We start from the raw sequence: 24,554 nt of genomic DNA, 5'->3' as shown, positions 1-24,554 counted from the left end.
TCCTCATCTCTCTCTTACCATTCTGGGTGTGAGGTTTGGGTACCAAGAGTACTGGACTAGCTCAAGGGCTATCTGAGGGTTCATTCACTCCCAAATCCAACATCTTCTGGTCGTCAGTCCTGAAGCAGTCCCTAACATGTTCAGGTTGCCTGTAAATCTTATTTTTAACAGGCAGACTGTCCCCAGTGTCCACTTCATGAGTGCACCAGGTAGTCTGACTTGGAGCCAGTGAAAACATATGTCTAAACTGATTAAGAACTTTTATGCAATCAGCTTGCTGCTGGACAGTGAGACTGCCTGCCAAGGCTACACCATCAACTGAACCATCATAATGGTTTTGTGAGAGCAGGTCATGGAGTGGATCACTCTCTTCCTTTTGTCCCTCATCAGTAGCCATGAGCAAGCCCATGTCTGCCCTGTCAACATATGGTTTGAGCCTATTGACATGGAGCACCCTATGGGGGCTCTTGGGAGTTCCAAGGTCCACCTGGTAGGTAACCTCTCCCTTTTGATCAATTATTGTATGAGGGCCACTCCACTTCTCTTGGAGGGCTTCTGGGGCCACAGGCTCAACACCCATACTTTCTGTCCTGGCTGATAAACAGTCAACACAGCCTTTTGGTCATGCCAGGACTTTTGCAATTCCTGGCTAGCCTCAAGCATTTGTGTTCCCTTCTTCATGTACTCAGCCATCCTGGAGCGGAGACCAAGTACATAGTCCACAATATCCTGTTTAGGGGGTTTGAGAGGTAACTCCCATCCCTCCTTCACTAGACACAATGGACCCCTAACTAGATGTCCAAACAGAAGATCAAATAGGCTTTAACCAACCCCTTTCTGTGGAACCTCTCTGTAGGCAAACAGAAGGCAGGGCAAAAGTATGTCCCATCTGCGCCTAAGCTTTTCTGGGAGACCTTTAATCATGCCCTTGAGGGTTTTGTTGAACCTTTCAACTAACCCATTGCATTGTGGATAATAAGGAGTGGTAAATTTGTAGTTTACTCCACACTCCTTCCACATAGCAGTCAAGTAACTAGACATGAAGTTTGCATCTCTTTCTGAAACTGTTGTGTATCAATTTGGATTCCGTATGAATTTCCTGATTCATGCCCTTATATAGGTACAATTCACATTGCCCTTATATAGGCATAGAAATCTAGCCCTTATTTAGGCATTGCTCATGCTAACCAAATACAGGCATGGCTACTTACTTCCGTTCATCTACGTCACAACAAGTTCCTGGAAAATCAGACTCTTAAGCCTTTAAGACTTCCCCTTGCTTGGATATTAATTTCTCCAAGAACTCATTTATTATGCATGAACATCTATTCCTAAGGGGTTCATTCATGACGTTCTTATGCCCGACTTTTATGTCAATACTGGCATTCCTAAACACCTTCAAGGTATAAATATACCTTCACTTGCTATGGCAAGGCACAGTGCTGTCCGGCTACCTACTTGCACGACGCGGCTTGCCACAGCAAGTCCCGAAGGAAGTCAAGACCCCAACTGACACACTTACCAGACGCTGTCATCCTCCTCGCCGAGAATCCAACTCCAGTGTTTCTGACTCACCTTGCGGGGTGTTAGAGATCGAGTCCCGGGAAAGAGATACCAACCTCTCTCATTCTAAGGTATAGAGCTGATTAGAACCTAGAGAAACTTCTGGCAATTCTTGGCACAACAAAACTAAACTATAGCTAAAACAGCACCTACTACTTCCCTCGTACTAGACTTAGGTTAGGTACACTAGGGTAGGATTATTTTAGCAGCACCAGTTGAGTATTTTAGCCTATTTATGTATGTATCCTAATAAATATTTGTCAAGACATGCTATTACCGTTTTATTTCATCTTACTGCTAACTCTGTACATTTTATACTTCGCATTCTGTCTTACGATTGTAGCAGTTCATATCTTTTGCATGACAAATTAGACTGTTCTAAACCCTTTTTATTGAAAAGCCTGTCTCCCTATTTCTGTGCAAAACTCAGTAGAAACGAAGCATGCACGATTGACTGAGTGAAACGGTTATCTATTGTTTTGACAATTCTGAAGATATTGTCCTGACTCCAAGGGACTTTTTTCACAGAAAATCTGCTCTAAATCTTGAGGATAAAACATCTTGAACATCCCCCGCCTCCCTCAATGGTGAGAATACTTACAGTACTAGCGACGCTTTGATGTACTCTCAGGGTGTTCCTATCCCCTTCCTTTAAAAACACTCTTGTCTGTGTCTATCTCTCCAGAACATAACCAGTGTATGTTTCCTAGCCACAAATTCCTACCACCCAATCGCCGTAAAAAGTGTGTGGAAAGTGGGAAGGTACCTCACGGAAACAACTGCCAGGGAACTACTAATAAGTACTCATCAGTGTGTTCCACGTATCATCATCGGTAACCTTCCCACTAAAATCAAACTCAATGTGAAACAAATGTGCCCAACTAAATTGGTGAAAAATCCTGACCCCAGAGTCAGAGCCACCAACATCAATTGTCTAGCTCTAACCCACTAAAAACGAGCTAAACAAATACTAGCACTACTTCCAACTTTATTCACTGCTGTGTGTCTGCTCACATTAAAAACAAAGAACTACTGTTGTACTTCGTCTTTTGTTATATGAAGCCAACATGTTTCCTTGCCTATCAGTACTTATCGGCAACTTCTTCAGGGCTAGGGGTCAGTCCTCGCCACACTGTGACTTAACAGCTTGACACCTGTGGAACATAGACACAGACAACACATACACAAAAAAAACTAAGAGACACCCATCAAATGTTGCTCTATGAACTGCAGTTCACTAATTTTTGTTATTGCTCATTGGACAAGGAAGCCACAGATATTTACCTGGTGGTTGCCCCCTTATGGCATACCTACAGCCACCAGTTCGGGAGAACGTGTACGCGTCCACGTATCCCAGTATCTGAATACCAGTTGCTCAATGTCAACCTAAAAACAAAATACATGTTTACATTCCCCTTTAAATCGGCTTGTATCTATCTCGCAGTTAATAGTAAAAACAGTCTGCTGCACCGAGTACATGCACTGTGCACTAAAACATAATGGTCCGTTACTTCCCTTTCCTTAGGGGATACTCACTCGGGTGTCACCCACACCGGTCTTTTCTCTAATATCACTCACTCATCTCTAAAGCGGGGGAAGCAATAGATCACCTTATGCCATCACCACCCGCTGTGTACAACCAGACGTTCATCCCTACAATCTCTCACTTACCGGACCTCTTCCATAGCGTTCGGTATATTCACTCCCCGCTCACTCACCTTCCTCTATGCGGCGGTTTTTAATGTTCCACCACAAGCATGCCGGGCACGCCCATCCAGTTTGCGGAACCTCCTATCATGTGGTCCGCGTTTTTGACTGCCATCTTGGAGTGGTTTAATATATTTTACTTTACTCCGCTTGTTCAGATATGATGGCACCATCAACCTTTGACAATAATCAACAGCTCATCAGTACTTCTAAGGGCCAATCTTGTAATGTAGGCAGGATTTAACCAATGAAGAAAGTAGCAACGGGGAGAAACCAAGTATCCTGACCATATAGAAAAATTTGTTTAAAAACTTTATTACAACAGGCTGATATTTACAACTATGTACCAGTCCACATCTTTATACTGTTTTCTATACTCAAATGCCAATCCGGTTTTTACAGAGGAGTAGTTCATCGCTTGCCAACGGTTTATTGCATTATATACCACATGGGCTCTGCTCACCATATATAATTACTCCATCTATTCCTCATTTCTTTATGATTATAAATTATTACTACGACCCTTACATTCACATTGTGGGTTTTATCACAAGATTGGCACCACCGCTGGAGGACACAATAGACGTGCACATCACTGATGTCAGTTCTTATGGCTTTACCTAGATCATTCTTCTGCTTATAGATTGCCACTATTTGCTTTCTTTTTCTTTGGATGCATTTTTGTCCTGAAGCAGCTGATGAAGATAGTGGTAGCTGACTCTTTTTATTCCTGATGAGGAAACATTTGATGTTTACAGATTCAACAAATGTTCTTATTTTAGACACTTTTATTTTATGTACCTAATCATCACACACTATATGCTATGGCAGTGTCCTCTCGCTTTCCATGGAGCAAAAATAATCAGATAAAACATTTTTATAAATTAATTGTATAGGTTGTAATAAGTTTGCTTACATTTTTAGCTTTTGCTGATGCATCAGGTATATTTCTTTATTTCTAGGTGGAAGAAGTTTCAATTGGCTGACTGGAAGTAGTATGGACACTCTTGCAGATTATGTTGTTCCTACAGCCTCAGATTCCCTATCTTCTACTTTATTCTTTCAAAACAAAAGAAATTTGAAGTCATCGAGGGCCCCTTTTAAGCCCCTTGGACCAAATTTTGGAAGGAAGCGGCTGGGTTTGCCAGGAGATGAGGTTGACACCAAAGCAAAAGGTACTGAACTTCCTTAAAGAATCACTGTAAATGTATTTGTTCTTCACATAGTTCAGTTTTATTTCTTGTTTATACCAGCATAGTATATTTGTTGTTTCCTGCTTTTCCCGGTCTTTTCTCTCTCTTCTTTATACCTTTGGTATAAATAAATGAAAATTGCTAATCAGAATTATTAACTGGTTTTATAAAGTTAGAAAATGTATAACAAAGCATAGAATCCTAAAGTAACCGTAGTAGAAAACATAATTGCGCAAGGGCTAAATAACGCAAAAAATGTATGACAAGGGCTAATAAAATTATGGGGTGATTTATTCAAAGAAGAACACGTTTGTCTCAGGGTTTAGACATTCTGTGATCATGGCAAGGTCTGCCTCTTGTTTCTGCTAGATCACTTAGAAACTTTTGATGTCTGCCACTAAACATCTGTACATGTTTTATGAATTTGTGGGAATTGTAACTGCTGTGCTAAAGTGATTCTCAACCTTTCTGAAGGAAAGAATCTGTATGAGACCTGACTTTATCACCCATTGTTTTCAAACTCTGTTCTGTTCTTGGGCACTATATCTCAAGAGACAGTGGAAAAACATTAATTATTATGCAGATGATAAACAGTTATACCTCGGAGTGTCCTCTCTGGAATAACTAATTAAGCTAAAAAACTGATGTCTTGAATTTGGGGAACTGGAATGCAGCTTTCCTCCAAAACTAAACTAAGCAAGACCATATTTCTAGTCTTCCACTCAGGCCAAGGTTATCCAGAAATGTAACTATGGCTTGAGTGAGGCAAACCCCAATATTGTTGTGCTACTTTATTTTTGTAAAGTGCAAACCCCTATAGGTAATTGACTCCTGAAGTAGTCAAACAAGATATCAGTAACCTGGACACGTACATCTTTGAAAATTGATGTGATGTTTTAAAATGTTTTCTGAAAGGAAACAGGAATATGATGCAGCAGTGTTTAGTAAAAAAAATTGTTACAAAAATTAGAAGCTAAACCTGAGAAAACATCTGTTTTTAATTTTCAGTCTGTGAACCATGAGATGTGTCTAAAGAGAAACTGAAGAACTTGTGCTTTTGGAATCATAAGAAAATGGTCCTTTATAAAGGAAAATAGTCTTTTACATTGTTCTATGCTCAGGATATATAACCTTCAAAGAACCCCTTGAGGAAATTGAAAAGCATCATTTACTATTGATGATGATGCATGGTTGAATCTTTGAACTGGTTTACTAATTAATCTGGATATTTGTGGATTATTTGCAGTCTCTTCATTAGGGTTTTTGCCATTTGAATATAAAGCATTGACATAATCTAGTTGCACTCTAACCAAAGCCATCCCTGTTGTAATACGTCACGCATAGCAAGCAACAGCAAAAGGTTCCATAATTTTTGTGTTGGAGGATAACACTGATCTAACTGCTGTTACCTGGTATATTAGATTTAGGTCTGCATCAATCTTCAAGCCCATTTTTTCACAACCCTGGATGTTTTGAGAAATTCACCAAGGGCACTAGCAAATAATCTAGGATTCCTTTGGTTTTCATTCCCATCAGCCACTAAAATTTACTTTGCTGCTTTTTTTATGTTTTATTTATTTTTATTAGAAATGCAAAATAAAACAACGTTACAGACGTCGGGTGAAAATACAGTTTCTTCAGTACCAGGGTGACAACGTCTCGACATAGGATGTAATACAATGATATTCCATAATTAGGATCCATGGGATTCTGGCCCTTCTAAGTCTTATTTCAGGTGATTCACATATCCCCCCCTGTAGTCATTCCATGCTCCCCAGATCTTCCCCCACTTGCCCAGGCAACCCCTGGCGACATATACATTGCGACATATACATTTTTCCCCTTAGCATGCACCAGTCTAAATCCTTAGCCCACTTCGTAATACCGGGCGCTCGAGATGCCCCCCACAATTGCGCAATATTTCTTTTGGCCACCATGCACGCCAGTGCCACCCACTGTTTCTGATATGTATTAAGATCTGTGGGTTCCCACACATTCAATAGGCATCTTCGGGCCTCCATTCTCACCTCTTTCCCCTGCACCACCGCCATCACTTCATGAACTTTCGACCAGTAATCTTGTATTTGCTCACAATGCCACATGACATGGACAAAGGTCCCAAGTTCTCCACATCCTCTCCTACAGTCAGCACTCTCTCCCCGCCCCATCCGCACCAATCGAGGTCCAGTAATATACACCCTATGGAGGATCTTTAACTGCTCAAGTCGTAATCTCATCTGGATAGCCACAACCTTAGGGGAGGAAACTGCTTCCGTCCAGTCTTCATCATCCAGTTCCATACCATCTTCCCCCCACTAATCTCTAAGTCTCCTTAATGGGTCTTCCATATGATTAACCAGCTTTCTATATATTAGGGAAATAGTTTTCACGGGGAGGTGTCCGTCTAAAACTCGATCTTCTAGTGGCAAAGCCTCAGGGGGCATCTCACCCCCCGGGACACGGGCAAGGAAAGCATGTCTGATTTGCCGATAGCGGAAATGTTCGTTATCATGCAGCTTATATTTTACTTTCAGAGTGTCAAAAGTGTGCATCCCATTTTTGCCCCAGACATCTTTTATCTGGGAAATACCAATTAGATCCCACTTATCAAAGCCCTTCGATTTCCACAGGCTCCCCAATTGTTCAGTATTAAACAGAGGTGTTGCTAGAGTTAACTTCCCCTCCCAGCCCAATGCTTTATTGGCAGTATGCCACACCTTCACAGCGTGCGCTGTGGGTCCCGCTAATGGGAATCGCCCAATTTTAGCATATAATGCCCTGCCAATGTCTCCTCCCGGTGCTTGCTCACGATCTATGGCATAGCCAGGATCTCCTGGGAGACCGTATATTATTTGATTGATGGCAGCCAATTGGGAGGCCCAGTAGTATTTCCTCAGATCTGGGAGTCCAATACCTCCATCATACCAAGGTAGGGTCAACTTTAAAAATGCTATTCTAGGCTGTCCGTCCCAGTGGAGACTTCTCTGCCCCGCCTCTATTTCTTTAAAATAGGATATCGGAACTGGTTCCATCGCATTCTGAAGGGCATATAAGAACCATGGAAGTGACATCATTTTAAACAGCACTACTCTCCCTGCAAGTGATAGCGGGAGAGCCTTCCAGCGCTCCACATCTTTTTTAAAACCGGTTCAGAGGAGAACAAAGATAGTGTGTAAATCTAAGCTTCGAGTCAAACGTTATATAAATTCCTAAGTATGTAAAACCCACCCGCTCAATCTGCAAGGGGCATGACTGCGGAATCATAGGTGGCTCTCCGGATAAGACAAATAATACGGATTTTGACCAGTTAATCGCGAACCCGGAGTACCTACCGAAAATTGATAATATATCAAAAAAGGAAATCAGAGATGCCCTGGGCCTAGTAAGCTACAGCAGAATGTCATCAGCATATAGCGAAATTTTGTCTTCCCACTCTGGCGTCCAACGCAGTCCTCGTATCGTCAGGTCCCATCGGACCCACACCGCCAGGGTTTCTAGTGCCAGTGCAAATAAAAGCGGAGACAAGGGACAACCCTGTCTTGTGCCCCTCTCAAGGGGGAAATCCACTGATTTACAATTATTAAGCACTACTCTGGCCAAGGGATTGGCTTACAACAATCTTACCCAACCAATAAATTCCTCTCCAAAACCCATTTTCCTCAATACAGCAAATAAATAAGACCACTCAACTCTATCAAATGCCATTGTGGCGTCGAGACAAGTGGACAGCCGGTTCCTACAGGGTCGAAGGAGCGACCGAGGACACTATGTAATCTGCGCAGATTTAAGGCAGTGTTTCGACGCGGCATAAACCCTGATTGATCAGGATGTATCAGGTTGGTGATAACTTTAACCAGTCTCGTGGCCAGCAATTTGGCCAGTATTTTATGTTCCGCATTGAGCAGTGAGATAGGCCTGTAGGAGGTGCACTGTGTCCTCGGCTTTCCTGACTTGTGAATTACTACAATGTTGGCCACGCGCTCGTCGTAGGGCAGTTGGCCCTCCTCCCGGCTCTCATGAAACATGGCGCGAAGAAATGGTGCGAGCCTCTGAGCGTGCAATTTATATAATTCAATAGGTATCCCGTTGGGGCCAGTAGCTTTCCCAGAATTCGTCCCACGTATAGCCTGCGCTATTTCGTCATCTGCGAAGGGGGAGTCTAAATATTTCCTATCATCTTCTGACAGCATCGGCAAACCAATGTCTTTGATCATCTCACTATTTTCTTCCTCGGAGTATGCACTGATCGAGGTATAAACCCCATTGTAATATTCTGAGAACTCCTCCGCCACCTCTTGCGGATCCTTGATCATATTAGTCACTTCCTTCCAGTTCTGGCACTAGCCTAGATGCCCACTCGCTCTAGCCATGCAATCAGCTTCCCTGCCTTATCTCCATGCTCATACACTCGGCTCTGTGTGATATTATTCTGATCGATTGCTCTCTCTCTGGCGAGACTCCTATGCTCGTCTTGTCGCAACTTCAGAAGATGGAGACCCTCCTGACTTGGGGACTCAGCCACTCTTTTCTCCAGTGTCACTACCTCGCCTTCCACCCTAACTATATCTTCCTGACGTTTCCTTTTCTTCCTTGCTGCCAGGGAAGGGACCTCACCTCTAACCACCATTTTGTATGCTTCCCAAAGAGTTCCCGCTGAAGTGACACTACCCTCATTTTCCCGAAAATAATGATCCGAACCTCGGATAATCTTTCTTAGTGCTCGGGTCTTTTAAATGCAATGCATTAATGGGAGCAACTTTACCGGCCACAAAGCGCCCATTATCCAGTCGCACCAATAGGGGAGAATGGTCTGATATGCCTCTACCCAGGTATCTGGCCTCTCTGAATGTTACTGCTTCGGCTGCTGGAATTAAGACCTAATCCAATCGCGACATACTATTATGCGCAGCAGACACATGAGTAAAGTGCGTCTGTGTGGGGTGTCGAACTCTCCAACTATCCACCAACCCCAGCGTTTCTAGAAAATCTGGGAGCCACCTTTGGGACTGCCTGAGTATCCGCTTTGGGTGTCTATCTAACTCCCCATCTAATACTGCGTTAAGGTCACCCCCCAGAATCAAAGGGCCCAAGGGCAGCGTGAAAAAAAACGCACTCAAATCACGATAAGTGTCAGACTGGAGACCAGGCGGTACATAGACTGAAAGGAATGTCACCGTTCTACCCTCCAGCTGTCCTGAAACACCCACATATCTGCCTCTCTGGTCCACCCACGTAGATCGGAGTGCAAAGGAAAAGGAGTTCTTAATCAGTATGCCAACACCCCTCGAACCAGTCGTGAACCCAGCATGCGCCACTAACTTATATCCACCTCTATGCAGGGCCATACATCGATTACCGATCAGGTGGCTCTCCTGGAGCAAAACAACATCTGGGGCATACCTTCTTATAAGCTGATTCACCATCCCCCTCTTGATTCTATCTCCCAGGCCATTGACATTCCAGCTTAGCGCCTTTATCCCCGATCCTTGCCCACTCCGAGACATATACCCCTCTCCTTTCACTGTACGCTGCGATTGTGTCACCCGACGTAAACATAAACAATATTTTACAAAAAATCTCTTGCAGTCAAAAAAATTATAAAAACATCATGCCCCCCTGCCTCCCATCCCTCCCCTCCTACCTGCACCCCTGCATAAGTCCAATGCCCCACCCCAACTCGCAGTGTGCCTGTCGCCCCACCCTAATCTAATTAACTAAAGGTAGTAACGAGGAGGAACTATCGCTCAGCCCCCCCCCTCCAATATTCCTCCTGAATTAGGATCAATGTCAGTGTCCCTCCAGTGCGACCACTCAAACGAGTACCTAAGCCAGCTCAGCTGGCCATGAGTTCAGTTCAACAGTCCACGTAGTTGGTGTAACTCTCGCTCCTGTTCTTCTTCCGTCGCTTCTTGATGCCACTCCTCAGAAAGTTCCGGCACTCTACTGTCCACCCAGTCCGATGCTATCTCCGGGTTGTCGAAGAACCAGGCCTTCCCCTCCAACTCCACTCTGAGTTTCGCTGTAAACAGCATAGAGTATTTCAGGCCCTTGTCTCTGAGTTTCCTTTTTACGCTCAGTTTCTGCACCGCCTGGGTGAAGTCTGGAAAGAAAGAGAGCGTGGCGTTTTCATACCGCAATGGGTCAGCTGAGCACTTTGCTGTTTTTTAATTTGAACCAGTTTCTTAACAGCCAGTTGATGATCGCCATCAGGTATTTAAAACTGCCTCTGACCTTCCTATCCACACACACTTTCAGGAGGATTTGGGTGTTGTCTGCATGGATGTAAAATTAAAGGTCAAAGTTGCAAACGAGTTGACTTGGGGAATGATTAAAATATAGCAAAAGAGCAGATCGCTGTGAAACAGCATGACATTTTGCCAAAGTTGAATGTCAGAGGGGATAATGTCTACATTTATGGTGCATTCACTTAGAGTAGGATGAAACTATTGTTGGACAGTCCCCCTGGTCGGGAGTATCAAAGGCTACAGAGCAGTCTGATAATATCACAGCATTGACACCATCTTTATTGGTGGGTGTACGTGATCAAGTGCTGCCAGTAACACTGACTCCATATGGTAGTGAGGCTAGAAACCACACTGTGCATCATACATAATATTATAATCTTCCAAATATAATTTCTGAATTTATTCAGAGTCACTAAAAATGCCCTCTACCACCTGCAATTACTAGAGGCAAACCACTCTTCCCCTCCACCCACACTTCTCCAATAAATTGTTCAGTTCACCACCATACCAGGGAAGAGGTGTGTGACAGCGGCCAGGGTGGCTGACTCCGGGCCATGGAGTTCACGATTCGATCCCGGTGCCGGAATGCAGATCAGCCCAGCACCATGTCACTCTGGTCAAGAGCTCACTTAATCTTCCCGACTGCCCAGAGCGGCTTGATGCACTCGGGTACTTTTTCTCGCTTTACAAATACTGGACATTTACATTTACCATGCCTGTATGTTTGGAGTAGAGGAAGGAGGTACACAAAATTGGAGAAGGCCTTCTACAGTTCCAAGTTTGCGCCTGTTAATAGAGGCAGCAATTCTGTGGACCATTTGGTCACAATCATTGTTATTTGCAATGTCTATAGCTCATACTCACGTAAATGTGATACCTGTTGCATTGCAAATGCTTGTTTATTTTACCGAAGGACATTAAAAGATGCTGCCTAATAACAGCCCTGGCAGTTCTTCGGTTACAAATGAACCATTGGGAGTGCAGCTGGACCACGCCACTATGTATTTTATTTTACCGAAGGACGGTTAAATATGTTGAGTTGAGCCAAAGCAATGTATCTGCCTAATTTAAATAAAAGCTATAAATGTACAGTAAAGCTGGAGTATAAGTTTAAAGTTACATAGGTGGAGCTCAAAAATGTTGTTTTTATGCTGCCTTGTGTAGCTCTGTGAATAAATCCTAGTATATTGGCATTTGTTTTGGGAAAAAAGGAGCCTAAAAGTCTGCTGTTGTGTGAAAACTTAGCATGTGTCCTACAGTTGCGAAAGGAAACTAGATCAAGCTAATGAAGTGAAAAGAAACCTTGTTGTACAGATCGTAATCTTTTCCTCTGTGGGATGCAGATCTGTAAGCTACAAAAAACAACAGGATGATAAGCTCGGGGGGAAAAAAGTATGTGGCTAAAGCTGCTTCCTAAATACACCTCCAGCTTTTTTTGCTTTGCAGATATTTACATATGTTTTGGTATTTGTCATGCAACTACAATAAATTTGGAGCTGACCTTGGAGTGTAAATAGAAACAGTTCGGAAGCCGATCGCACAGCATATATATAAAAAAAAGAGGAATTGAGAATAAAATTCGCTATAATGCAGATAAAAGGCACAAATTTAGAAAACCCCTTTGCGCGCACTTTACAATACAATTTACCATATAAATCAAGTACTACAAACACAAACTGCATAGCATATAAAATAGTAAAACCGAAATATCAACTAACTTACAGTTGCGCAAAATCGGACACAAAAGCCTGGTTTCCAAGCTCCTACATTTAAAGTTTTGTCCTTTCAAGCACATCCCCTCCCAATATACACAGGTTATGTGCTGCATTTCCACACCACACAAAAACATTAACGCTCACAGATCACCAATACAAAGAAAACGTGCACGATCAGAATAGGCAAGCAACAAAAAAACACAAAAGAGTTCCAAGACAAACACTTCATTCCACTAGCAGCATGTTTACAGTAGTTAGGCGGTGCTGCATAAGCATTCCCAAACAAATTAAGGAGGAACTAAAACCACATTAGCCTGTCGAAACAAAGAGATTGAAGCTGACAAGCAAACAAACCAATAAAAAGCCAGTAAAAACCAATAGGTGGAGTTTCACCACATATACTAATTACTTGATGTCTCGGAGAGACAGCGCATGCTCTGCCTAGGTGAGACCTAAAATCAACTGTATCTTTTCCTTATTGACTTAAATCAGGTGTCTCGAACCAGTCGATCTCGAGCTACCAGTAGCCTTCAGACACCGTTAAAGTAGCTTGCAGTCTGGAATTCATATTTAAATGATTACAGGGTCAGATTTTTCTTTTTATGTTAATGGTAACCAGATCAAATACAAACGGATATAGGTGACCCTGCTATAAAGACTCTAAGGAGGCGAAAGGTAATTTCAAAGTCTTTATTAAAGAAATGCTGCTGACACCAGAGAGCACAAATTACATGGATTACAGGTCATGGCAACTGCCACTCCAACCGTCACCCATGCCCAAGATTCTATCCTGGAATAGTAGGACGTCATAGAACACTTGGCATGGGCACGCGGCAGGAGAAGCAGCGCGAGGCCATAAGACAAAAGGCAAAGCGGAGCATAAGGATGTACAACATAACACATCTCCTTCTCAATGATGAAAAAGAAAGGGGGAAAGGGAGGAACTAGTGAGGAACAGAACGAGTAGGAAGGCTGAACCAATGGCGTTAGTCACACACAAAGTTGTGTAATTTAGCTTGTGGTTTGACAACCCTACTGTACCTGTTCTCCATAGGTTCCTTTCTAACAGTGCTTCTAGAAGGGAAAATAGTCAATATCAAGACTATTATGTTCAAAAGTTGCACTGCTCACATCAGGATATTGTTGGGAGACTTCCGATAATTCCCCACTGAAAGCACTACAACTGTTTCCCTGAGTGGTAATACCATCAGGAACTCTTACACCGTCAGGAGCCACAATATCTGTCCTCTGTGGGTAAGAATCCCTAAAGGCACCACCATCCAGAATTCCCTCATAGTCTGGGGAAGAAGGAGGACGTTGGTTGTCAGAAATACCATGAGAGGGGGAAGCGATCCCGCCAACCCTACAGAAAGACAATGAAGAAACATGCCAGGTTTTACCATCACTTAAGAGGGCAGAGTTACAGAAAACTGTCTTAACTTCCATGGGTTGTGAGAAGTGAACACTATATATGAAATATTGTTACGGTGTATTGAATATTAACACAATTATAGCAAGACTGTCCAGTAATCATACTGGAAAGACAGATGTTTTATGTACTTTATGCTCCGGTAAAGCCAAAGAAGATGAGTCGCATATCCCTTTCTTTTGTCCTGTTTATGCTGTAGCTAGGAAAAGATGGGTCAAACCGCTTTGTGTAAATCTAGGTGTGAGATCATATAAAGAGGCGGAAAGGATCCTAAAAACTGATACTACACAGGTCATTGTCTTTGGCATTAGTAGATTCTTGCTAGCAATTAGCTTTTTACGAGCTAAAGTGGGCCTGAAACTCTAGTGAACCTTCTGTATTGTATTAGAAGTGATTTAAATAATATAGTTGTCTCAAGGAAATATTTGTGTTCGTATTGCACCCTGAATTATTAAGGGCATAGATATCAACTGTTTCACATCTTAATAATACTGAAACTTTAATGATTGGTTATCGTTTCCAAACTCGAACATCATGTGTCTTCCTCTTTAAATTTTTGGTGCCTTTTTAATGTATTTATATTAATATTTAAGTTTTGAAAGATGTACGGGTCAGATACCCACCCTCCGTGCTTCTCTTGTATAAATTGCTCGCTTGGACTTCTACTTGGACCTTGTAATTACATCAAATTGAATGTTTTTATGTATCTTTTATGGTTCTAATGTACCGAATTAAAGATTTTGAAATGAAATGAAAATGAAAGAAGTGACTTTGCCCCTTTCCTACAAACTCAGTTCTCCTTACCCTGACTTTGTCACCCACCTGTAAGTTAACTTTTTTGCATGCATGCTTTGAGTCATAATATTTTTTGCTGGTCATTTGTGAGTGTAACAACTTCTCTTTCACCTTACCAGAAGACCAACAAACTCTCTTGGGTGTGAGCCAACCCAAATTATCTTTGGTAACTGGGGTTCTGCCTCTATGCAGTACAAAGGGACTGGTACCTGTAGACTCACAGGGAGTTACAGGGAAAGCCCATAAATTGTGGATGAGTTATTTCCTCCATGAAAGGTAGTTTTGGTTGGCTAGCTGCACTATTTCTTTCATGACACAAGTAAACCTTTCGACTGCCCCATTACCTACTGGGTGGTACAATGAAGTAGTTTTATGAGTGATACAATTCTCCCTTACAAATGTTTTGAAAATGGCAGAAATAAATTGGGGACCATTGTCTGACACAGTACATTTAGGTAGACCTTCTGTAAGGAATAACCTCCGCAAGAAACTAACTATGGTATGGTACCACTTCCACTTCTGCCATTTAGAAAAATGGTCCACAAGCACAATGGGGAACAACTGTTTGTCATGTTCCCAACATGGGACCACAAATATCAATGCCTAGTCTAACCCAAGGCATGCAGGGACTGGCAAGGGGTTGGAGGGGTGGCCTAAGCATGTGTTGTGATTTGTCAGAATTCTCACAGGCTGAGCAGTTTCTGACTTTTCTCTCAATTTCAAGATCAAAACCCGGCCACCGATACGAGTTTCTCACCCTGCTTTTTGTCTTCCCTTTGCCAAGGTGTCCTTCATGACACATATCTAGGAGTTTTGCACGTAAAGTGGTGAGGGGTATTACTTTACCATTCCTAAGTATCAAGTCTCCTTCGCTAGACAATTTGTCTCTGAGTTCCCAGAAGTTGTGCAATTGTTTGGGAATAGACTTTTTTGCAGGCCAGCCATCCTTTATATACTGTTTTACTTCAAGAAGTGTAGTATCTCCCTCCAGGGCTGATAACCATTTGGAATGTGATATGCAGGGCACCTCCTCAAGGATGTTAGCAACACACAACGTTTCAATATCCGAGGGTTGACTCCCAGTGTCTGGGAAAGGCAACCGACTTAAGCAGTCTGCCACACGATTCTTTATACCAGGAACGTACTCCACGTTGTAATTAAAATCCATAATCCTGACGGAAATGCGTACAAGACGGGGAGAGGCACTTTGTAGGCCTTTGTTAGAGAGTACCTTAACAAGTGGTTTATGGTCACTTCTAAGTGTGACTAATTACCCCCATATGTACTGCCTAAAGTCCTCTAAACCTCATGCTAGGGCTTCGCGCTCGATCACAGAGTACCTTTCTTCAGTCTGTGTGATCGAGTGTGAGGCAAACGCCACTTTTACTTCATTACCCGCATCAGTGATTTGGTTGAGTACTGCTCCTAGACCTCCACCACTAGCATCCGTGGTGACCACGCTGTGAAGAGAAGGATTAAATCCCTGAAGAGGTGGAGCCTTGCAAATGTCATCTTTAATTCTGTTGAAAACATCCTCACAAGTACTGTTCCATTCAAATGTATTTCTAAGTTTTACAAGTTTTCTCAAGGCAAATGTTTTGGAGGTGAAGTTTCGAACAAATATTGCATAGAATTCACTTGCTCCCTGTTTTTAAGATAGGGGGCTTCTCTAATGGCAGAGAGTAGTTTTTTTTTGGTTTTATAACATTCCCATTAATCTCGTGCCCCAGGTATGTGACCTCACTAGTAGCAAATTTGCAATTGCGGACATGATGGTCTTGTATACTTAATACCCTGTTTAATCTGTCATCATGTTCCTTCCTGTTGGTGCCCATCACCATAATGTCGTCCTGAAAAATGAGGAGATCATTTTTATTCCTGAAGAGCGTACGCATCAATCTCTGGAACATGGCTGCAGCAGAGGCCAATCCAAAGGGTACTATTCTAAATCTAAAACATCCCATGGTGTAACAAAAGTGGTGAGGCTTCTACAGTTGGTGTGAAAGGCTACTTGGTGGTAGGCTGAACTTAGATCAGCTGTGGAAAACCACTTAAGCTCCATTAGTGTAGGACAGCATCTCACTGATTTTTGGCAAATGAAATTGGTGGATAAGGATGTTTTTGTTAAGATCGCGTAGATCCACACATAAGCGGAGCTTACCATTGGACTACTTTGCGACGACCAATGCCGAAATCCACTCATCCGACTCCACTGGTTCAATGATACCAAACTTCTGTATCCTAAGAAGTTCAGTTTCCACTTCGCTATGATGGAGAAGGGTATGTTCTTAGATTTATGTATACAAGGGTTAGCATTTTCGTTAAGTTTAATCTTGTGGACGAACCCTTTAAGTTTTCCAATGTCCCCGGAGAATACATGAGGATAACTTTTGACAATCATGTTCTTGTAATCCTCTTCTGTTTGTAGTGAAAGCACGATATCAGGGCTCTTTGGGTCAAGAATTATCCCCAAATTCCCTTGATTGATCCATCCCAAAACAGAAGCACCGACCACAGAGACGTATAGCTTTCCAAGTATTTGTTGTGTTTTAAATTGGAACTGCAGTTCCCTGAAACCTAGGATATTAATGGGTACCCCATTGAATGTTTCAGGAGAAATGTCTGGGTAGAGTAAATGGTTATCAATAATAGGAACACATTTTTCTAACCACACATTCTTAATTACAAGTGTATAAGGAGATCCAGAATCCTCAACAATGGAGATCTCCACCCCTCCAATGTTTAAATGACACATGGGTGTCCTACCTTTGCCCAACATATTATCTTCAACTTGTAACACAAATAAATTCATGTCCTCATCATCAGACGAATATGCATATCCTTGTTCCTCAGGTACAACTAGTTTTACAGGTGTCAGGGCTCCTCGTCACCAAAATTATAAAGACTCGAAGGAGGCGGAAGGTAAGTTCACAGCCTTTATTAAAGAAATGCAGCTGACACCAGAGAGCACGTCTTCACCGGGATTACAAGTCCCAGCAACTGCCACTCCAACCGTCACCCATGCTCAAGATTCTACCCTGGAACAGTAGGACGTCATAGAAAAATTGGGCATGGGCACGCGGCAGGAGAAGCAGCGGGAGGCCACAACAAGACAGAAGGCACAGCGGAGCAGGATAATATAACATAAGGACGTACAACATAACACCTCCAATTCTGAGAACTGCGCAGAAGCGATTAAAATTGTAATACTGGGACTAGCGCACACAGTGTGCGAATGCCTTCGGGCTTTAAGACATGCTCGTCTTGTGGACGCCTGATCTCGGCGACGGACCCTCACCCCATCTGTATGTGGTGTCTGGGGGAACACCACGACTCCACCGATTGTGAGGCGTGCCAGCAGATGAAACCGAAGTCCCGGCGGGAGCGCAGGATGAAACTTCTTTCTGCCCGTATGTCCAGGTCAGCGACATCACCCCCACCCGGCCCCTGCGGAGGGTTTTTCGAACCCACTACTTCCCTCAACGACATTGTCCCTCTCCTAGGTCACAGGAGCGTCGCTCAACTGTCAGTAAGTTCGCAGTTTGTCCCCAAGCATCAGTTCCCGCCCTGTTGGGGGCACAGGCTCTCCGCGGGTGGTGCAGCCCCGCATTGCGTCCCCCTATCTGCCGTTTCCCTGTGTGGGGTTGACTAGAGCCCAGATGGAGACATATGCGGTGGCTTTGCGGGCCTCGCTGGCTTCTCCTCCTCCTCCTTCCAATCCTGGGGCAGCAGATCCCTTGCTGTGTGCAGAGCCGTCCGTGGCGCCGCCTGCAGCCCCGGCGCAGACTGGCTCGGATCCAGGTTCAGAGGATGTGGGGCGTTGGGGTGAAGCCCTTCGGGGGGTCCCTCTTTCGGACCGCCACAAACTCCCGGGGGAGTCCCTGTGGTGTCGCGGAAGATTACTGGGGCTCGGGTTGCACCCCTGTGCCCCTCTCGGTCCTCTGGACAGGCGGCAATCTTGTCTGAGGCCAAGGTGACGCCGCTTCGGCGCCGGCGACTCCTGGCCCTGGCGGCGCCATAGAGGTCGGCGAAGGGCCCCTCTCGTCCCGTCCTATCATGGGTCGAGGCTGGCGGGGGACTTCACGTCCCTCCCCGGGTCCCTCTCGTTCCTCCACGCAGGCGACTGCCTCGTGTGAGGTCAGGCCGGCGCCACTATTTCGCCGTCCCGGCTCCGGCCCAGCCCCGGTCTCTGCGCCGAGCGCTGTGGCGGAGGTCGTTCCAGCGTCGGACGACGAAGTCCTGCCTCAGATTGGTGACTCTACGGCGCCTTGACGGCGTTGAGTCGTTGACTCGTCCTCGGACGCCTCTTCTCCAGAGGTTCGACGCTTGTTGGTGTCATCCTCCCCAGAGACAGGCCGAATAGTCGTGGCTTTTTCCCCGGGGTTGTCTAAAGGCGGCTTCTCGCCGTCTCCCCGGCCGCAGTCTTCGCCAGAGGAGCCGACGGTCCCCCACTCCTCGGTCCGTCTTACTTCTTTCCGGACCTGGCCCTTCCTTCCTCCAGTTGGCTTGGGCGATGGCCGCTTTAGCTTACAGCTGCCGCCTACCGAGGAGCTGCTTTCCCCACAACGGGGCCCTTCGGAGGTGGATGCGGCCTTTGCTTGCGCTGTTTCCACGGCTGTGGAAATTTGAGTGATCCAGCTACCCATTTCCCCGCGGATTATCTTCTGGAGGCTCTCCATCAGGTCTCTGGTGGTAGGGAGCTGCTGCTTCCCTTCGAGGGTTCAATCTATTCTTCTCACTTGGGGCCGTCACGCCACGGGGACCCGGTGCCCCAACACCTTCTGCACCGCCACCATCCTTCATCGCCGCGTGATCCGGCATGTCTTTCCCTCCACCCCTGTACCAGAGGCCCCCTTTTTCAGAATGCCTTTCCCTCTCTGCCGTCGCTGTTGTGTCCCCCGTCACGGGAGGCCCGCTGGCTTGACTCCTGGGGCGCAATATGTTTGCCTCAACCAGTGCAGCTCTGAGGGCCCTTAACACGCTGTGTGTTTTGGCTAGGGCTGCTTCTTGTTTGTGGGACTCAGCAGAGTCCTTTGTGTCTGCTGCTTCTCAGGAGGGTGACTGTGTTGATTTGAGGCACCATGTGTTGGATGGCTGGGAGCTGGCGGCATTTATTATTCGCTCCGCTCTGGACATCTCGGAGGTGCTGGGTCGTGCCATGGATTCTTCGGTTGCCCTTCATCGCCATGCCTGGCTTCGAGACCGTGTGTTCCCAGAGAACGTTCGGGAACAGGTGGTGGACCTTCCTTTCGATGGTGCTCTTTTGTTCCATGCCCCTGCGGACTCTGCGATTCAGAGGTTCTTGGTGGGGTTTCGCCCTCCTCCTCCTTCTTCTCCCCCTCAGGGACCTGTTGGGTGATCTGGTTCTTGGAGGTGTTCTTCGTTTGGGGCGGGTCGCCCTAGTTGTGTGTTCTGTGTGCTTCATGGCCACTCGGGTCCTCCTTGTTGGGACTGTGATTCTGTTGGCTGCTGGCCGGCCCTTCTTCTTCACTGTTTGTTTTTGCTTTGGGTTTTCTACACCATGCTGGCCCTGAGACTAGGCCTGCTGTTTTTTTCTCTTTGGCTGCTTGACAAGCCTTCTGCTGGTTTTTCCGCAGGTATTTTCTGTTGTCCTCTGCTGCTGACATTTGTTCCCAAGAGGTTCCCATGTTTTGGGATGTACCATGCCCTATGTGGGGCAGTGGTAGCTGTTACATAGCTCTGGTATGTGCTGGGGAGTTGTGATCGTTAAGGTATGTTGCAGTTGCAATCCTCTTGCTGATGGCTTGGGATGGCTTGGATGCTCCCCGCGGTGTCCTTCTCCGGGGTGACTGCGCTGTTTGCCTGGTCTGGCCTGCTGTCTACGGCCGGGCGTTTTGGCTCTGCTCGTTCCTCTTCTTTTTGGGCTGTGGGTGCGGACTCCTCCCTGGAGCGTGTCCAGACTTTCTGGTCTTCTTCATCTCAATCTTTGGCTGGCGTCTGGCTTGCCCTGAGCACATCCTTCTGCAGTGTTTTCGGTGGCTGGCTGCACTTGCTGGTGCTGACCTGCTGTTTTTCTGCACCATTGTGCCTTCTTGGTGATTTGGTAGGACAGTCATCCTTGCCTTGTCCGCTCCTTCCAGTGGGTCTTGCAATCAATTCTACTTCTCGTCCCTGAGTTCTTGTTCCCTTTCAGGTGCAGTCTGTCCCTGCGGGGCGCTGGACGGTTCTTCCTGGGTGACCTTGAGCTGCCCTTTTTCGGCTTCCGCCTGCTTATTGCGGCCAGCGCCATTCTGTATGGTCTTTGCCTTCTGGCTGTGCTAGGCTTGGCGGCCCTCTTCACTGGGTATGTGTCCGGTGGGGAAGGCTTGCCTTCGCTCTGCCTCTTCTCCTTGGAGTCACTAGGTTGCTCTTCTCCTTCGCTGCTCCTCTTCCTTGCCTTGGCCTTGGGGGGAGGTTTGCTGCCTAGTATGGGCGTGGGACGCTTTGGCCTCCTTTCGCTTTGCCTTGTTTCCTCTGCTGAGCGAGGACAGGCTACCTCTTCTCCTTTCCCGCATCCCCTTTGGGGTTGGTGGTCTTTTACTTGCAGGGCTTCTCCTTATCTGGGGGACGGGGCTCCTCGTCCTGTCTTGGGGCCTCGGCCCCTGTGGGACCCTCTATTATGACAAGACTACTGGGTTCCTCTTGCAGACCCTCCTTTCCCTTGGGTATGGCTAGGGTATCTATTCTACGTGAAGGAATCTGCAACTAGTAGTCTCTATCAGATGTACGAGTTACTTGCCTTCGGTAACGATGTATCTGGTAGAGACAATTCTAGCTGCAGATTCCTTCAGGGCTCGCCCTTCCTCCCCGTTCTGCGAGGACCCTTTGGTCTTCTGCATTCGCCTCCCTGTGGGTGGCTATGTCTTCAGTGCGTGCATTCTGTCGCTCTTTGCTGGCAGGATGTTCGTCCTGTTTATTCGTTCCTTCCTCCTCTTTTGGCGCTTGGAAGGGTCGGTTTGTAGGTACTTCTGTGCCTTTGTTTTCTAGTTGCCCCACATTGGGGCCTATAACCCCCCCCCCCTTCTCTTGCCCCCTTTCATTGCTAAGGGTCCTGGCCCCTCTGCTATCCTCTAGGTTGGGTTCTTTTGGTTGAGCCTCTGCCCTTGTTCCTTACAGGGGTTGTCACATTCTGTGTTTGGGGCTGTCTGGGAGTCTTGTTGTGCCTTGTTTGTCCCACACTGGTTCCCTTTCATTGTAATTGGTTGGGGTTGTGGTCCTGTTATATATTTCCATGACACTTCTCATGTGTTCTTGACTCCGGTAGGGGGGGTTGGCTACCTTTGTGCTGGCAGGGTTGCTGTTCAGGGCTGTGCTCTGTTCTTTAGTCAGTGTCTTGAAACAACTAGATATTCCCTCCTTGAATATTATCATGGACACTTTAAATTCCTCCCTTAACCTCTCTACAGTTCCCTCAATCTGGAAGCACGCTATGGTCAGTCCACTTTTGAAGAAACCCACAGCCGACCCGAGATACTGGCCAACTACCGACCCATTTCACTTTTACCAGTCTTTTTGAAACTTCTGGAAAGACATATTCATTCTGTTCTAACTTATTTTACTGAAGGAAATGTTCTCCTTCACCCATCACAGTCTGGCTTCAGGGCAGGTTTCTCCACAGAGACTGCTCTGCTTGGGGTAACTGAAAATATCCGTAAACTCCTGGATGAGGGTCAAACGGTCGCACTCATTCTTCTTGATTTGAGTGCGGCCTTTGACACCATGGCATCTGTGGGGCTGCACTTGACTGGATCAGGTCTTTTTTGACAGATCGGACATTTCAAATAACTTCCTCCCTGGCCGGCTCTGATACGTTCAGCGCCCCATATGGAGTAACCCAGGGCTCAATTTTGAGCCCTCTACTTTTTAACTTATACCTCCGTCCGCTGGCAGACGTGGCGGACAAATCAGGAATCACCCTTATTACCTATGCGGATGATTCGCAGATTATTTTTTCACTATCCGAATCCAGCCCCTCTGCTTTTTCCTCCCTTAGACAAGGTCTCCACGATATCTTCAGCTGGGTGTCTAACAACCAGCTGAAGTTGAATGGAGAAAAAACTGAGGTCCTCCTCCTGGGAAAGAACCAACACCTATGGAACTCCACACATTGGCCTACAAGCTTAGGACAACTTCCCCAACCTACCACTCATGTACGTAACTTGGGGGTAGTTGTCGACAATACCCTCTCCATGAGACAACATGCCAACAAGGTTGCTGGCCTTTGTTTCACCATCATAAAGTGGCTAAAAGAAATCCTGTGGATGTTGCCTTCCGCCACCCAAAAGACCGTAGTCAACGCCCTTATAACTTCTCGGCTTGACTACGGTAACATCCTGTACCTCGGTTCAAATCAGGCAGTAATCAGGCGACTGCAATTGGTTCAAAATTCAGCCGCCAGACTACTATGCAATATCCCTAAATACTCCAGCGTATCCAAACACCTGAGGGACCTGCATTAGCTCAGGGTTGAGAACCGGATCAGGTTCAAGGCTCTGAGCTATATGTTCAGGATTAAAGCTGGTACGGCGCCAAAATATCTTCAAGCATTGGCCTGCCCTTACTTTCCTAATCGAAATTTACGCTCACAATCTACAGCTACTTTTTGTGTGCCCAGGTTTAAATTAGCTAGAATGGGTGGGAGGTACTTCTCACACCTGGGACCCACCCTCTGGAATTCCCTCCATCCCCACATCCGCAAGGAGCAAAATGACGTCATTATCAGGAGAAGCATAAAGATCTGGTTGTTTGAGAAATAAATCCTGCTTGTTTCATTTGTTTGCACCTATCCTGTCTTGTGTCTCGGCGCCGGGAAACCCTTTTTGGGTAGCTGTGCGCCTATAAATGTATAAAATAAAATATAAATTTACTCTTTTCCCTGCTTGGGGTACTGCAGTGTTGGCACTGCTCCTTATGGTGTTGTTCCCTGCCATTCCTTTTTTCTTTTCGCATACTGTTCCTATACTCTCACAGTTTTGTCTGATGGCTCCGCGTTGTGGCGCGGAAAAGTTCTCGAAGAAAACTCATGTAGGCGTGCTGGGGCGGGACTTATGTGACCTCGCTTATATCACGTGCGCGGACAACGCAGAGGCGGAGTCGCGTGGTGCCGTCCCCCTGGGGCGCGGGGATGCAGTGGCAAAATGTTTCCGGATCCAGTCTCACGCCTGGGGATAATTCTACGTGAAGGAATCTGAGGATAGAATCATCTATACCAGATAAATCATTACCGGAGGTAAGTAACTCGTACATTAAGTCTTCGTAGCGTAAATGTCAATAAGCGAATATACATTGGAGTGTTCCTACAATTGAGACAGTCTTTGAATTCTTGCGAGAGGATAAAGCACCACCATCAAGAAATAACTAAAAGGAATGCCATTGAGCATCATACACAGGGAATCTTTTCACGGGTTGCCTCTCACTTGTGCCAAACCAAATGCCTCTAAATACAAACATACCGCAACGGAACCAGCGGCAAATCCTCTATCGCAATAAACCACATCCCTATAAAGTGACCAATTACAACAACTTTTTTTTTTTTTTTACAAAGGATCAGTGGTCTCTCACAACATAGAATTATAACTGTAATTAACACAGAGTTACAATGATGTCTATGTTCATATGTCCAGAGGGATATTAAGATTTATTTTGAGAAATACACAGTCCTACATGTGGGACCGTTTACAATAGAAAATTGAGTTACCAAACTCAGGCATTGCGCATAGGGGCCGTGATGCAGTTTAGTGATTAGGCCTAAAAACATAGAGAGTAACACCATAGCACATATTAGTAACAAAAATGATAGGTTTGTGTCAAGGTGCTGAAGTCGACGACTTTCTTCAGTTGATCCCACTGAAGATAGTGGGATCATCATCAGGACATAATAATTGATGCCTGAGAAGAATGCCAAAGG

General features: G+C 45.4%; 1 protein-coding gene across 1 annotated transcript in view; it reads left to right on the top strand.

Annotated features, from left to right (window-relative positions):
• The window catches only part of PRKDC (protein kinase, DNA-activated, catalytic subunit), a 2,818,033-nt gene that overhangs the window by 1,663,004 nt on the left and 1,130,475 nt on the right, over positions 1 to 24,554 (top strand). The window contains exon 59 of the mRNA XM_086965729.1: positions 4,233 to 4,445. Coding sequence (XP_086821855.1) covers positions 4,233 to 4,445 — 213 coding nt within the window. The remainder of the gene's footprint in view (positions 1 to 4,232; positions 4,446 to 24,554) is intronic.

This window comes from Lissotriton vulgaris, chromosome 4_1 (assembly GCF_964263255.1).
Source record: "Lissotriton vulgaris chromosome 4_1, aLisVul1.2, whole genome shotgun sequence".
NCBI lineage: Eukaryota > Metazoa > Chordata > Amphibia > Caudata > Salamandridae > Lissotriton > Lissotriton vulgaris.
This window is presented reverse-complemented; position numbering and strand designations above follow the sequence as displayed.